Source organism: Podarcis tiliguerta (genome assembly GCF_965153285.1).
Source record: "Podarcis tiliguerta genome assembly, chromosome: 16".
In the NCBI taxonomy this organism is placed as follows: Eukaryota; Metazoa; Chordata; class Lepidosauria; order Squamata; family Lacertidae; genus Podarcis; species Podarcis tiliguerta.
Window position 1 is genome coordinate 9,473,438 of NC_139549.1, and position 16,740 is coordinate 9,490,177.

General features: G+C 47.7%; 2 protein-coding genes across 4 annotated transcripts in view; one reads left to right on the forward strand and one right to left on the reverse strand.

Annotated features, from left to right (window-relative positions):
* SHC1 (SHC adaptor protein 1) overlaps positions 1–5,509 on the reverse strand; it is a 47,907-nt gene extending 42,398 nt beyond the window's left edge. The window contains exon 1 of one of the 3 annotated variants that reach the window (XM_083416599.1): positions 5,353–5,509. The gene's annotated coding sequence lies outside the window, so the exon portion shown is untranslated. Of the gene's footprint in view, positions 1–5,135; positions 5,246–5,352 lie in introns of those variants that run through there. The other 2 variants (XM_083416597.1, XM_083416600.1) reach the window with 2 other exon arrangements.
* A 2,990-nt stretch (positions 5,510–8,499) lies between these two features.
* On the forward strand, positions 8,500–13,089 carry CKS1B (CDC28 protein kinase regulatory subunit 1B). The gene is made up of 3 exons (XM_083416926.1): positions 8,500–8,810; positions 9,921–10,048; positions 12,588–13,089. Exons 1-3 carry the CDS (start codon positions 8,752–8,754, stop codon positions 12,638–12,640), a joined length of 240 nt encoding a protein of 79 aa, XP_083273052.1. The 5' UTR covers positions 8,500–8,751; the 3' UTR covers positions 12,641–13,089.
* The last annotated feature ends 3,651 nt before the right edge of the window (positions 13,090–16,740 follow it).

Genomic DNA, 16,740 nt, shown 5'->3' on the forward strand with positions numbered 1-16,740 from the left:
CAGTTTTTGGAGGAGGAAAACAAGAAAAAAAATATTCTGAATCTCATAAGCCAGAACAGCAAGAGGGATTGCTGCGCAGCGAAAGCAGTGATCGCTCTTGCTGTTCTGGCTTCTGGGATAGCTGCGCAGCCTGCATTCGCTCCATAAGACGCACACACATTTCCCCTAACTTTTTAGGAGGGAAAAAGTGAGTCTTATAGAGCAAAAAATACGGTATATTTTATCAGCACAATTGGAATGAGTTTTCTGGAACCAAAGTTCTTTTTCTGAGCAGCCTGAACAGGAACAGTCACCATTAAAAAAAAGAGTTCAGAATAGGCCAATATATATATGTGGACTGTTTGTGGATCAAGGCTTCCCAAACTTCTTAACCTAGTTCAAGGTTGTCATCTGAACTAGCCAGATGTTTAACTGATAATCAATCACAGTGAGTCAGACATTTGAAAAATAAGGCTTTAGAGCCGTCTTGCCCCAAAATGGCAACTAGACATTCCGTTTTGGTGACTGCAACCTTGGTTTAAGGAGCCACTTGTTGCCTAGCTTAAACACCTGAGTTTCCAGCACTGATTTAAAAGACGCTTGTAACTGCAGATCAATGAAGGAAGCTGCCTTGCACTCAGTCAGATCACTGGACCATTTAGCTCAGTGATGTCTACACTGACTAGCAGCAGCGATCCAGGGTTTCAGGCAAGGGCATTCCCACCCCTAGCTGGAGAGGCTGTGGATTGAATCATGGAAGTTCTGCATGCAGATCGGATGCTCTGCCTCTGAACCATGGTCCTTCCCTTGGAAAGAAAGTAAAATTCCAGCCCTCATGATCTTAGACAAAGGATAGGATTCCTATGAATAGGAGCGTGGGAAGCTGACTTATTCCGTCACACCATTGGTCCAGCTAGCTCAGTATGGTCTGCTCCAGGGTTTCCTAAACTTGGGTCTCCAGCTGTGGTTTGAGGACAACTCCCATCATCCCTTGCTAACAGGACCAGTGGTCAGGGATGATGGGAGTTGTAGTCCAACCACAGCTGGAGACCCAAGTCTGGGAAACCCTGGTTTACACTGACCAACAGTGGCTCTACAGGGTTTCAGGCAGGGAACATGCCAAGTCCTACCTGGAGATGCCATGGATTGAAGCTGGGACCTCCTGCATGCAAAGCAGAGACTGGGCTGTGGTTGTTCTGTCAGGCATCAAGATGCCCCAAAAGCCTTAACAACGGAGGAAGCTTCCTTTCTCCAATTTAACAAGCATTTCCTGAGCCTCAGCTGCAACCTGACTCAGTGTTTTGTCAGATCTCTGCTGAAGTAGCAGGACTGTGTGGGAGGAAAGGGGCCACAGGGTTCAAGAGAAGATTCACGGGTGCTTCCAGGATCAACTCCATGGCTGAAGAGTGTTGGCACACTTAGCACGCAGCAGATTGAGCTGTGATACAAGTCAGGCAGGCAGCCAGCAGGATTATCATCAACCCGAAACCTATAGCCAAGGATTTGCAGGCTTGGCTCCAATCAATACGTGATCCCTGATTGGATGGGATATGTACCTGGCTGGGGACAAGAATGGGGAACATGGGGCCCTCCAGATGTTGCTAGATGTTCCCATCATCCCATACCATGCTGGCTGGGGCTGAGGGGAGCTGGACTCCAGAAACCTGTGGAGGGCCACAGGTTCCTCATCTTTCCCAGTAGAGAATAGTGGGTGAAATGGATGATCTGTATGTATACGTTCCTCCAAACGGCAATTCACACACACAGGGAGAAGGAGGCTCATCCGAAAGAAGAAAACATTATTAAAATAAACCAAGTGGGGGGAGACCCCAAGAAGACCAGCTAATTTAAATCCAGATCAAAGCTTGCTGCAACTGTCAAATGCTTGGGAAACACCGCTGGGCTAGGGCGCAAGGAGAAGCTGCTGCAGAGGAGGGAAAGCCACATGCAAGGCTGGAAAACCCCACAGATTTGGTTGCCAAAGCTTGGGATTTGAATACAGCATTTGCCTTCTCTGCCCCCAAGGGAGGACCCTGCCTGGAAGAGAAAAGCTATACATCTGCTATTTTGTAATCATGGGATATTACTCATTGCTTACTCACGTCCTTTAAAAATAACACCCCCCCCCCAAAGCTAAGCATTTCGCAATGGGGTGGGTGGGATTCATGTACCCAGCCAGAACTGCATCCCTCCACCACCACCTGCTCAACCCCAGTTCCAGCTCAAACCAGGCAGGCTGATGGGAAAGAGACAAAACTCAGACCCACCTAGTGAAGGACTATAGGAGAAAATGGCACAGCAACTGCCAAAAGGAGGATATAAGGGGGAAAGAGAGATTGTACTCTTCTTGGACAGGAGTGAGGAAACTCAGGCACCAAATGTGGCCCTCCAGGTCTCTCTATCTGGCCCTCAGAACTCTCCCCAGGCCACACCCCTCAGTGAACCTGCTCTGCACCCTCCTTGAGTGTTTTTGCCTGGCTGGAATTTGTCCTTAAACACTGATCACACCTCTTGCTTGCTTTGACGGTGTGTGAATGTGTGTACTGAACAAATTTACACTTATTGCTCTGCACATTTTCCCACGTGGCCCTCAGAAGGCTGCTCATAAGGGAATGCGGCCCTTGGACTGCAAAGGATTCCCCCTACCCTTGTTCCATGCCGCACCAACAGCACTGCAGGGATACCCGACACAGGAGCAGCGTAAACAGCCAGAGGTCCCCTCTCCTCCACATCTATGACCTAAGCCATTGTGTCTCCTTGCTCTCTAGGTCTGCTAACAGGACTCGTTCTCCCATAAGAGAACTACTGGGCCTAAAGAGGCTGAGCCGCGGCAGACCTGGCCTCTGGACGACCTCATTAACTGAGTGCAAGAATGGAGAACCTTTGCCCCTTCCAGCAGTGTTCAAAACTCCTATTGTTTTAGGCACATTTTGTGACAGGGAATGTCATTAACTTGAGCAGTCTCTGAGCTCTGGGCGCAGTACTGCACCTAAGATTTCAGATTAAAACTGCAGAGTGGAATGAAAGGGGGAACTTTTTCTGCCTCCCTCACTTCCAGCTACTCTCTGAAGACCAGAGAAGAGACCCTCTTAAGAATATTAGGGGGGGTAGGCAGGGGAACAACTAGACCATGGGGAAAATGAACATAATATTTTGACAGCAGTTCATTCATTCTCAGCTTTGAATTCTTGTTATAAAAAAGCCACCTAGACATTCCATTGTTGCGTCCATAACCTAGGTTTAAGTTGCCGTTTAGCTCCTAGCTTTCATATCCCTGTTCCTAACACAGCCTTCCAGGTGTTGTTGGACTCTAATTCCCATCAGCCACAGAGCGAGCGTGGCCAATGGTTAGGGACGATGGGAGTTGTAGTCCAACAACATCTGCCGAGGGCTGAAAGTTCCCCAGCTCTGCCTTATAAGCAAGCCGGTCTTCTCTCTCAGACCACCTTCCACAACACAGGGATGATAATACTGACCCAATGAAAGAGATGGTGTTGTGAAGAATTTCAGAAAACCATACGAGCCTAGCTGCTAGATGAAGCCAAATGCCCGTCCAGTTCAGAATCCTGTTCTCACAGTGGCCAACCAGATGCCTCAGTGGGAAGCCCAACAGCAGCTTGTGCCTCCTGCAGTTTCCACCAGCAACTGATATTCAGGCTGCCTGATCATAGTCATTGTGGCTGATAGGCCCTAATAGCCTTCTCCTCCATGAACTTGTCTAAGCCTATAGTCTTAGGTGCATGTTTGTAGCTTTCATGGAATACTAAACAGGTATTAAAAAGGTAAAGGGACCCCTGACCATTAGGTCCAGTCACGTCCGACTCTGGGGTTGTGGCGCTCATCTCGCTTTATTGGCCGAGGGAGCCGGCGTACAGCTTCCGGGTCATGTGGCCAGCAGGACTAAGCGGCTTCTGGCAAATCAGAGCAGCACACGGAAACGCCATTTACCTTCCCGCTGGAGCGGTACCTATTTATCTACTTGCACTGGCGTGCTTTTGAACTGCTAGGTTGGCAGGAGCAGGGACCGAGCAACGGGAGTTCACCCCGTCGCGGGGATTCGAACCGCCGACCTTCTGATTGGCAAGTCCTAGGCTCTGTGGTTTAACCCACAGTGCCACCCGCTTCCCAAACAGGTATTAACCGAGATCAAATCCACACCATACATTGAAAGCACATTCAATGCCCATTTAAAGCACACTGCTTTCCCCAAGGAATCCAGGGAACTGTACATAAGAACAAAAGAGAAACCCTACTGGGTCAGGCCAAAGGCTCATTGTTCAGCTTCTTGTGCCCACATTGGCCAACCAGAGGCCCCAATGAGAAGTCTGCAAACAGGACCTGAGGGCGACAGCAACCTTCCCCACATGTGATCAACAGCAGCTGGGATTCAGAAGCATACTGCCTCCTCCGACAGTGAAGGGAGAACATAGCCATTGCGGCCACTTATATCCACCACAAACTTGCCATATTTTGAAGAGGAAAAAGAGGACGCGATGACGGCAATTCAAAGCAAATAAATGCAATTTGTCTCAAATTTTACCCCTGGAAAAACAGGGCACATGTCGCTGGCCTTGTGAAGAACCCCAAGATAACTTGGTGTGGTGATTTCAAGACTTTAAAGATGTGCAGTCATCATTGGAAATAATGATCCCCCACCACAGATTAAATGCTGTGCTTCTCCATTTCAGTTAAAGATTCCTTTCCATAGCAGTCGCCCTGTGCCAAGAGCCCACAACCTCCCCCTTTTCGAATACTGTACAATAACGGACCGAGTAGATTAGACACACAGGCTGCCTCTACTCCACCATTCCGTTTCCCCCACAGCGGCCAACCAGATTCACAGCTGTTTGCAGACTTCTCCACCTCCACCTCTTGCATGAATCTGGCCGATCTCCTTTTAAAGGAAGTTACCAGCATAATCTTCACCGTGTCTGCTCAGTGGCAAATCCTGTTGAATTCAGCGGGACTTAAACACACACAGACACGCACCACTTAGCCTACCCTGAATCTGCTGCCGGGTCGGATCACTCCCAAGCCCCCCTGTCATGGGAGAGAACCCCTCATATGCAGAGATCTCGGGCTGGAGGGTCGAGGCGCAGGTTCGAATCCGCCGCAAGGCTCAGTTTTTTAACCCGTTCCCTCCCTGCCTGGCCTACCTTACAGGGCTGTGCCGAGGATTCCGAGGAGGGCGGCCCCCTCCTTTGCTACACACATACGATTCGCAAAAGGAAAGACGAGGAAAGGAAGAAGAAGAAGACCCAAGTCCGGGGGGAGGCGAGTCTAGAGCGCCGTGGGGGGGGGGAGGAATCGCCCGGAGTCAATCACGAGGGAGGGGGCGGGGCTACGAGGGAGGGGCGTGTCCGCGCTTCTTACCGGGGCGGCGGCACCATGGGGGTCCTCAGCGGAAGGCAGAGGCGGCCTCCTTCCGTCGCGCAGCAGCTCCTCGGCAAACTTCAGCTGGGCCCCGGGCCCCACTCCTCCTCCCCGTCAACCACTTCCGGTTGCGGCCGCCCCAGAACCTCACTTCCGGGCTTCAAGGGCTTACTTCCGGTTCCTCCTCTATGGCTCGAGCCCCACTCTGGTTCGCACGCCCCGCCCATTTTTATTTTTTTTTAACCAACCCTTCGCTAACCCCGCTAGACATAGAAATCAGGGTAGAGTGACACGCGCAGCCTGAAAGTCGGAAGGCTCTTAAAAACAACAACATCTCTTATTTAAAGTTCCTGATGGGGTTGTTTTTATTTCTTCCTCCCATAAAAAAGCTGTTCGACAGTGGAACAGATTCCCTCGGGAGGTGGTGGGCTCTCTCCTCCCTTGGAGGTTTTTAAGCAGAGGTTGGTTGGCCATCTGTCATGGACGCTTTAGCTGAAATTCCTGCCTGCATCGCAGGGGGTTGGACTAGATGACCCTTGGGGTCCCTTCCAACTCTATGATTCTATGATTTACCAGGATGTAGGGGACGTGGGTGGCGCTGTGGGTTAAACCACAGAACCTAGGACTTGCCGATCAGAAGGTCGGCGGTTTGGGGCTCAGTCCCAGCTCCTGCCAACCTAGCAGTTCGAAAGCACGTCAAACTGCAAGTAGATAAATAGGTACCACTCCGGCGGGAAGGTAAACGGCGTTTCCGTGCGCTGCTCTGGTTCGCCAGAAGCGGCTTAGTCATGCTGGCCACATGACCCGGAAGCTGTACCCCGGCTCCCTCGGCCTGTAAAGCGAGATGAGCGCCACAACCCCAGAGTCGGCCACAACTAGACCTAATTGTCAGGGGTCCCTTTACCTTACCTTTTAGGGACCACCCGCAATATGAGAGATGGGTGTGGCATACGGAGTAGGGTGTAGACTGAAGTGTGTGAGACAGGCAGGGAAGCAAATTTCTTGAGTTTTTACCAATAATGTAACCAGTGCAGGTTGGACCACAGCCATCCACTCAGGACAGACGTGCAATGATAGGGAAAGCTGCATGGGTCAGAATTCTACCTGCCATGCAAGCTTTTAAAGGCTCAGGTGTCACCCCCTTGATGACATGAAGGTAGCCTTCAACTTATAGACCGTCCCTAAGAGAAATGGCAGGTCATGGAGATACCTGATTTCCTGTTCATCTCTTGCTCATATTTCCAAGAAACCCCAGAACAGGGCGTAGTGCGGGGATAGGCCTTCCATATGCTGTTGGGCTCAAACTGCCATCAATCCCAGCCAGCAAAGCCAAGTGTCAGGGATGACGGGACCTGCAGCCCTCCATCTGTTGTTTCCCCATAAGCACCATGAAGACATATTCTGTGGCAACTGTAAAGCCAAGGTGTCATTCTTCTGCCTTGGGTCTCCTGATGTCACTCTGCTCTGCCTCCTTTTCCCTCCCTTCCACAAAACTGGAAAGTTCTGGCTTTTGTTTTTGTTCACTGAACATTTAATACTTATACATCAAGTACAGAGGAAAGCAACATTCTAAATAAATGAAACGGCTTTAATTTATATAAAGCTGCTATGTGTGCTTACTGCTCTGAGGGACACTCACATTCACACACTACTAAATCGGGTATTTCCCCCTCCATCCTGCTTGCAGAATTATTAAACCTCTTCTTGCTGAGCTCATCCAACAGGTCTTATTCTGTTATGCAGGAAACAAGGATAGCAAGGAAACAAGGATAGCAATAGCCAGGACACATCTGACTTAGTGGGGAAATGAGTGTATGTGTGTTCAGACTTTTTGAGTGGCAAATTAAGCCCCCCTAGTTGATTGCAGTCTGATACAAGGTGGGTCACAACGGGAGCACTACCATCTTGTAAATATATGGTAAAAATTAAGAAAGGGTCCCGAAATGAAGCAGGTCCTGGGCCTGAAAAGGTTGTCGGTTCTAATAATTTATATTAAGGCTAAAGGGCAACCTAAAAATGTTTTAATAAATGCATTGTGTTTATAGCAATATATATTCTTAATAACATTTGTAGCAAATTACCTGTAATTTATATTTGGGTCAATATAAAAATATTATGATGTATCAGAACACGCTTAACTGATATAATCAACTCTAAGTGAAAGGCTGGACTGGATGAATCCCAAACCGGAATTAAGATTTCTGGAAGAAATATCAACAACCTCATCACCTTGCCGACAAAGGTCCTTATAGTTAAAGCTATGGTTTTCCAAGTAGTGATGTATGGAAGTGAGAGCTGGACCATCAAGAAGGCTGATTGCCGAAGAATGGATGCTTTTGAATTCTGGTGCTGGAGGAAACTCTGGAGAGTCCCATGGACTGCAAGAAAATCAAACCTCTCCATTCTGAAGGAAATCAGCCCTGAGTGCTCACTGGAAGGACAGATCCTAAAGCTGAGGCTCCAAGACTTTGGCCACCTCATGAGAAGAGAAGACTCTCTGGAAAAGACCTTGATGTTGGGAAAGTTGGAGGGCACAAGGAGAAGGGGACGAGAGAGGACGAGATGGTGGGACAGTATTCTCGAAGCTACCAGCATGACTTTGACCAGACTGCGGGAGGCAGTGGAAGACAGGAGTGCCTGGCGTGCTCTGGTCCATGGGGTCACAAAGAGTCGGACACGACTAAACAACAACAAAAGCTATATAGAAATATGCTTAATATTTGACTGCATCGTTTACATTTGTAGATATAAATTATACGAGGGCCGAAAGGCGAGACAGCAATTTACGAACGATTAAAATATTAAAGCTTTAAAGATACATATTTATTATATCTTGTATGATATTTAAATTGCATATCATATAAACAATAACGCAATAATATATGTTTTCCCACATGGTCCTGATTATCCCTGCCTCGCCTCCACTTCCGCGCAGAGGACGGACACCGATAAATTATTACTGTAATTTTAAAAATAAATAAATAAAGCGAGCGAGGGGATGAGAAGGGGAAGGGGAGGGAAAATCCCAAGCCAATGCCAGCCAATCAGCCTTCTCTACGTCAACAAACGTCGCCCTCCCTGCGCCTCCTCCACCCAATCAGCGCCATCGGCGGCGGCGTTTGAAAAGCGGCGGTTGAGGAAGGGGTGTGTGTTTGCCGTGTCTGAAGCGGGGGGAGGAAGGGAGAGGGACAGCAGGCGCGGTCGCGCACGCGCCGAAACGAGGTCTCGCGCCGGGCTCCTCCCTCGTCCCGCCTCCTCTTCCAACGGGCGCCAGTGAGAGAGGCCTGAGCGCGCGCCGCCGCTCGCTCGTTGGCTGCTGCTGCAGGGGCTGCCGGGATACTTCTGTGACGGGATTCTCCTATTAATTATCGTCGTCGTTGTTGTTGTTGTTTCCCTCTCATGGCTCACAATCAGATCTACTATTCGGACAAGTACGACGACGAGGAGTTCGAGTACCGGTGAGAAAGGGCGAGGCCTAAGGCGGGGAAGCGGCGGGGTTTGCCCTGAGAGGGAGAGGGGGCGTGGCTAGGGGTTGTTATGGCTACGTTGAGGGGCGGGGCCCTAAAGGAGTGGGCGGGGCCTTCCATAAAAGAGTGGTGGGGAGTGTGGTGTAGTGGTTAGAAGGTGAAGACTAAGCCCTGGGTTCAAATCCCTCCACTCAGCCATGAAGTCCATTAGCTGGTGACTGGCCTCTCAAGCTAGCCTACCTCACAGGGTTGTTGTGAGGATAAAGTGGGGGAGGGGAGAGAGAACCATTTGCTCCATCTCAGCCTCCTTGGAAGGAAAGGTGGTGTCAAAACATAACATTATAATGGAATAGCTTCAGGAAGAATCTTTCGGAATAATAAGCAGTTCTGATTGTAGGCTGGGGAGCAGCTCTGGAAATGAGCTCATAATCTAGCATTATCATTACCATTATTGTCATAATTTCTGGTGTAGGGGACAGTTTTTAGGAATAATCTCTCAGAATAACCAGTTATGATTGTGGGTTGTTGGGTGCAGGAGATTCAGTAGTAGGAAAAAGGAAGTTTATGACATACTTCCTTTGTTACACTGTGTGTGTGGTTTGGATTGAGAGGTGGCTTTCCAATGGCTACTGTATGTATATAGTACTGCCTTGAGTATTGGAGGCAACATGCTTAACAGTTGCTGAATAATGACAATGGGAAAGTGACATTTCTTTCAAGTCTAGTCTTGTGGGCTTCCCAGAAATGTAAGACCCTGCTGGATCAGGCCAGTGGCCCATCTGGTCCATCATTCCATTCTCATAGTGGCCAACCAAATGCAAAACTCTCTCCTGCGGTTTTCAGCCACTGATACTCAGAACGAAACATTGCTTCCTCTGATTATGTTGGTAGACCGTAGCCATCATGGCTAGTTAGCCATTGATAGGCTTGCCCTCCATATATTGGATGAATTGAACATAATGGCTGGACCAGATGGGCCATGGGTCCAATGTGTTGGTTCTCTTTACTTTCGGACGATTGACTTAATGGTCACAAACTATTTTACAGCAATCCTTCCTGTGCTTCTTTTAACATTCTCTTCTCTTGATCCTGCCGCTGCAGGCACGTGATGCTTCCAAAGGACATTGCCAAGCTGGTCCCGAAGACCCACCTCATGTCCGAGTCAGAGTGGCGGAACCTGGGGGTCCAGCAAAGCCAGGGCTGGGTTCACTACATGATCCACGAGCCAGGTAGGTTGCACAATGGCACAGGAGGCCTGGAGTAAATGCTAAGAGACCTTGCTTGAGGGGAAGGGCTGACAAAATGGCTTTCTGATATCAGGGTAGCAGGAAATAGATTGGGCAGGATGTGAGACCTGCTCTCTCTCTGTTGCACGTGCACACATTTCTTCTTACGGATGACCAAAAAGAGCTGTACTGCAATAGCTGCTTTAAACACCAAGTTGAGTTGTGCCCTGCCAGAATTCTAGGCAGCTGGCTTTCTTACGTCTAGAGCAGGGGTGGAGGATATGTGATCCCTGATTGGTTGGGACATGTATCTAGGGCATGCATGGCAGACCTGTGCCCCTCCAGATATTGGACCGCAACTTCTATCATGGCTGACCGTTGAGAGTCCTAGCCGGGACTTCTGGGATTTGAAGTCCAGCAGTGCATGGAGAGCCACTAGTTCCACACTGCAGATACAGTGGTGTCCCGCAAGACGAATGCCTCGCAAGACGGAAAACCCGCTAGATTAAAGGGTTTTCCGTTTTTCAATGCGCTTTGCAGGACGAATTTCTCTATGGGCTTGCTTCGCAAGACGAAAATGTCTTGCGATTTTTTTTCGCTCCCCACCCCCTTTTTCTAAGGCACTAAGCTGCTAATAGCCTTTTAGCAGCTAATACGCTAATAGGGTTGCTTCGCAAGACGAAAAAACCGCTAGACGAAGAGACTCGCAGAACGGATTCTTTTCGTCTTGCGAGGCACCACTGTACTTAAAACAAGGAAGTCATTCCCACAGGAGGCAGGCGGTGTTGGTCAGCAACTCAGATGATTTTAAGAGGATTGGACAAATTCAAGCAGTAGAAGGTCATCAGTGCCTGTTAGCCATGGTAGCTATGCTCTGCCTTCACAGCTGGAGGCAGTAATGCTTTCAAGTACCAATTGATGAAACTACAGGAGGGAAGAGTTCTCTTGTTCTCAGATCCTGCTTCCAGGTTTCCTACAGGCATCTAGTTGCCCACAGGGCTGGGCTAAGTGGCCCATTGGCCTGATCCAGAGGGGTCTCCTTGTGTTCTTATGCACAACAGTGAAGGAGGGCTTTTGCCTTTATGCCCTGCCTGTGAACTTCCTGGAGGAATCTTGCAGGCTCTCCTTATGTTCTTCGGAGAGCTATCCAATTCAAAGGGAGGCAATGAGGGGTGCAGATCACTGTTACAAATTATAGTTACAATCTCAGTAACTGTATAGACTGTATATCTATTCAGACATAAAGATATTTAGGCCTTTGCAGAGAGCCACTGCCCTATAAAGCCTGTGTTTTTTAAAGCACACAGATGTGGCTTCAAAAACAGCATCCAGTGCTTCTTTCGGCTTCTTGCAAATCCCAGTTTTGATTTAAAGTTACTAGTTCCTCACTGCTTTCTATTTAAGCGAATGCCTCTGCCTCCCCTAGGAGCAGAGGTTATGTATTAATAAAGTACTCCATAAAGTACTGGTGTTCATAATGTTCACCACCCTTGGTATGTGATTGAATATGACAAGATGAAAAGACTCCTGGCATATACTGCATATCTTGCCTCTCAGTTTGGCAGAGCACCAGCCATAGTCGGAAGTGCCCATTACCTCCACTAAAGCAGGAAGTTAGTTATGTCTTCCCCTAGTCCAGATCACAGTCAGGGTTGGCCTGTCACTCATTGGGTGACAGAAGCTCTGAACAGATCAGGGAGCTGGACAGGGATATCAAGAAGAGAAAGTGCCCTGCAGTAAAGCCAAATCAGAGTTTTGATGCAGCCATTTTTTATTGTATAAATAGAAAGAATCATTTAAGAACTATTCCTATAACTCAAGCCTTGCTGTAATTGTGCTATATAGACTCATCTTAAAAACTTGGCTCTGTAGTTTGTTTTTATACTGAATATGCTCCGTATGTAGTTTTGTTATTGTTTGTATCGTTATATGTTGGCTTATACATATGCTTATGATGAATCAATAAAAATTAATGTGATGAAGTAGGGAAAAAAATGAAATATTTGAAATCTTTTAACCACCAAAAACAGCTTGCAATGTTCTGCAGTCACAATTTTTGAAGAGGGAGAGGGACCTGTGACAAGCATAAGATTCTGCTTCTCCCAATCCCTTCTGCCTGCAGATTTTTTAACACAGGAAGCTGTCTTATACTGAGAGACCACTGGTCTATCTCTCTGTGTTGTCTGCACTGACCAGCAGTGGCTCTCCAGTGTTTCAAGCAGGGGTTTCTCTCAGCCACACGTGGAGATGCCAGAGATTGAATCTGGGGACCTTCTCCATGCAAAGCAGCTGTTCTACCGCTGCTCTTACATGGTTGTAGCTTTAAGCTTATTGTTGCTGCAGTGTGGATTAGCAACTTCAAATCAAAACCTGGATTTGGAGGAAGCTGATGGATGCATCGGATGCTGTTTTGGAGGTCATGTTTGTGACATCTGATTTTTAACATATGCTTAGAAACACCCATGTTAGGCTTGAGTCACCTGGCCTTTCAATATTATTTTCTAGATCTTTTTTTAACATGCCATTTCCTCTCTCCCTGCAGAGCCCCACATCCTGCTTTTCCGGCGGCCGTTGCCAAAGAAGCCAGAAAAATGATGTGCTTGGGCCTTTCCCCATGTTTTAGCTATAAGCACCTTTAAACAAAAAACCCAGCAACTGTGTTTTTTGGAAAAGTTTGACAAATGTTTTCACTATGTCTGTCAAGAAAAGGCCACTCAATGCAACAGTTAATGCCGGACAAGAAAAGCTTTGCTTGCTGCAGAAAGACTGTCTGCTGAAAAGGATTGGTTTTAGCTGCTGAAACATTGATATTTTTTTACACTGGCTGAAGCCTTGCTCCTGCTTTATCCCACACAGCAGGGCTGGTTTGGTTTTTAAACCCAGGAGAATGCAGTGTGTTTCCCTGGTTGGATATTTCTAATCTATGTTTTTTAAATCTTTTTTTAAAACCTTGTATTTCATGTTAATCCTTTGGAACTTTTAAAAGTTACGCTTGATATGACTGTTCTTCAGGGTCTGTCAATAAAGCACCAAGGTTTTACACATCCTTTTTGCTTATTTCATAGACTCCCTCAAACCTTCTGGTTGCTGTACTCTCAAATGTGGCTTGAACAGCTTTGTATTAACAGCTGATGTGCAAACAGTGCATGGAATTGCATGCAGACAAGTGAATGGACAGGCAGAGAAGGGGAAGATCTGCCAGCGTGCTAGGTAGATATCTATATTTTATCCAATCAGTGGTTATTTCTATGCCTCCAGGGGCAGCACCTCCTCCATGGTCACCATAACAATGCTAAGAACAAACCTCTTAGCAGGCTACTAATTTATTTTATTTCTGCTGGTAAGTAACCTTTATGGGTTTATTTACAAAGCTGAGCTAGAAGTATTTAAAAAATAAGCTGCAGATGAGCTTCTGCATGTTGTTGGCATCCATCTGTCTCGGGAGATAGTGGAGGAGTATGCCTTTGCAGGTGATGTCAAACTGTTGGAAAGTTGCAGTGCCTGCTGTGGCTGTAGAGACCGATATGGGAGAGACATGTTTTGTTGCAGGTGGGGCAGACGAAGGCATCCGGTTGTGCTGCTGCAGATGCATCACGGCGTTTCTACTCTTTGCACTCCTCCCAGCAGTCATTCCTCCTCTGGTCACTGCTATGTAAAAATGGTGTGACTGTCTGTCTCCAGGCACTGCGGTCAACTGCAAGGAATTTCCACATAGCAGGGCTGATGTCACATTTGCAGACATCTTTGTAACGTGTGTTACAGCTTCTCTTTCTGAGGCCTTTCTGCAGAAATGGCACTGTCTCTTCAAACAAACAAACTTCACGCATGGGACGTAGCTACCTCTCTAGGCATCTCATTGCCTCTCCTTAATACTTAAGTGGGCATAGGAACAAGTGGGTGCTGGGTCATGTGCATTCAGTTGCACAGAAATTTTTCCCTCTTAAAGAAGCAACTTCCACCTCTGGGGAAAGACTTGGCAAAGCTGCTAGCATGAACAAACGAAGGAATGGGTTAAGGTTAGGGGAACCTCTTGCCTGGGGGTGGATTGCAGCCCTCCAGTCCTCTCTGCCTGGCCCTCAAGACTTCTGCTATCTACACCCCTTACTGACCCTACCCTGTGCTCTCCTTGAGTGCTTTTTGCCTGGCTGGAATGTATCCTTTGCTAATGCCTTTTCCTTGCCTGGATGTGGACACAGAGGTCAAAACCTCTGTCTTCAGTGTGGCTGGAACATACTCAACCATACAAAGGTAAGTGTCATGCCTGTTGCTCTGCCCATTTTTGCCTCTGGCCACACCCACCACTGGCCCCCTGAAAGTTGACTTTAGTACAAGGGTAGGGTAGCTTTTTCAGCCTAACAGCTACTCGTGAAACAGTGAATTAGTTGCCTCACCTACAGCTTTTTAAAATTTGAACCTATCTTGAGTCCCAAGGACGTCAGAACAGGCAAGAGCATTCAGAAGAGAAAATTTGAATTATTTTTATTCCAGCTCAAATGCAAAATGTCGTAAAGTCCACCTGGAATTTTTTTATTTTATTTTTTGGTAAGCTTAGAATTGGGCAGCAAGCACCCTAATTGACAGAAGAGCCATTGCAACAGCCTTTAATATAAGAGTGGGCAAGCGTTAGCCTCTGGGTGTTGCTGAAATACAACTCCTATCAACCGTAGCAATCATGGGCAATAGCTTTGGGCAATGAAAACTATAGCTCAAGAGCATCTGGAGGCTCCACCAACTTGACACAAGAGGTTGTAGTGAGAATTAAGAGGCGGGAAGATACAGTTGTCTGGTTTACACCCAATTCAAAGTGATGGTTTGCTCAACCAAAGCATAGGTCGTCTGGGCCCAACAAACTAATAATGGTTTGTTTACTGGCAGCAAACTGTGATGTGAAGTCATTATCTCCTTGGCTTAGGAAACGGGTTTTTTTGCCATGGTGTGTTGTTAGGGCCAATCCTAACAGCCTTGCTTGACCATGGCTTCTTTTGCCACCCTACCACATATGTTCGCTGACCTACAGAAGAAACAGAAGCTGGAAAACAAACCAAGCTTTGGAGAAACAAACCATGGGTTCTCTGCAATATGAGTAATGGCTTGCTGAGTAAACCATGGTTAAAGCAGACCTTGGCTTAGCTTTGTGTGCAAACACAAGCAGTGCTGCAGCATTTTAGAGAGTTTTTATGAGCAGGATTTGTGTGAGAGATAAAAACCCTGGTCCACCCAGATCTCAAAGTAGGCTATCATGTTCTACACAAGCAGAACTTTAAACAGTTTTGAAGCATAGTCTAATTTTTAACATGCACCATAGCAGCTGAGCTGACTGACATGTCCTGGCCTGGGCATCATTACGAAGGGGAAACAGAAGCACTCAAAAACATTTTGTACCATAACGAGAGTTCACACACAAAAGAAGTCTGCCGGGGTGAATTCACATTATGAGTCATCTGAAAAGTCTCGCTGTAGTACTTTTCTAATGTGTGTGCATAGTTAACAGACAAGCTGATGTTTCACAACTTTCTCCTCTGAGGAAATATTTTCCTTTTGAGAACGTCTGCTGAGGAAGTGCTGAGCTCAGTTGGTAAGACCATGGTGCTGATAACACCAAGGTTGCAGGTTCGATCCCTGTATGGACCAGCTGCATGTTCCTGCATTGCAGGGGGTTGGACTAGAGGATCCTCAGGGTCCCTTCCAACCAGTGGCGTAGCGTGGGGGGTGCAGGGGGGGCCGGCCGCACCGGCCGCAACATCTGAGGGTTAGGGTTAGGGGGCGCAAATCCACGGGTTAGGGGGCGCAAATCCACGGGTTAGGGGGCGCAAATTACTTGCCTTGCCCCGGGTGCTGACAACCCACGCTACGCCACTGCTTCCAACTCTACAGTTCTATGATTCTATGATTCTACATGCAATGGATTCTGGGAGCAGGGTACAAACCCATTTTACTGGATAGACTGGTTGGGATTCATCACTGGCCTACGCTGACTGCAACTGTGCCCTAGAAACACCTCACACTTTCTTGCAAGGGAATACTGGTAGTCCCAAGCAATCCGTAAGATAGCCTTTCTTCCCAACAGAGTTTGAAAACTGCTGCTACGGAGGATTTATATTTATATAAGATGGCAGCATGAAGTGCTTCCGTACAGTGTGCTCAGTCACTCCATTCAATCCCCACCAAAATTTTTGGACAGCTCGGTCGGTAAGAGCATTTGACTATTAATCTCAGCATCGTGGGTTTGAGCCGCATGTTAGGCAAAGACAATTCCTGCATTGCAGGGGGTTGGACTAGATGACCCTCGTGGTCCCTTCCAGCTCTACAATTCTGTAGCCACTGAGCATAGGTAAAGGTAAAGGGACCCCTGACCATTGGGTCCAGTTGTGGCCGACTCTGGGGTTCCGGCGCTCATCTCGCTTTACTGGCCGAGGGAGCTTTTGGCGAACCAGAGCGGCGCATGGAAATGCTGTTTACCTTCCCGCCAGAGTGGTACCGATTTATCTACTTGTGCTTTGACGTGCTTTTGAACTGCTAGGTTGGCAGGAGCAGGGACTGAGCAGCGGGAGCTCACCCCATCGTGGGGATTCGAACCGCCGACCTTCTGATCAATTTTTGAGATATTTAGTCTCTCCCTCCTACCCCTTTTCTGACTCCCCCTCCCAAATATTTTCCATACATCTGCCAACCTTGTCTGCTGATACACCTTCCTA

Bases quoted from the DNA above. Each gene is read 5' to 3' on its own strand.
- CKS1B (XM_083416926.1), top strand. From the start codon at position 8,752: ATGGCTCACAATCAGATCTACTATTCGGACAAGTACGACGACGAGGAG. The intron at 8,811-9,920 runs GTGAGAAAGGGC...CTGCCGCTGCAG, and splicing joins GACGAGGAGTTCGAGTACCG to GCACGTGATGCTTCCAAAGG. The intron at 10,049-12,587 runs GTAGGTTGCACA...CTCTCCCTGCAG, and splicing joins CTACATGATCCACGAGCCAG to AGCCCCACATCCTGCTTTTC.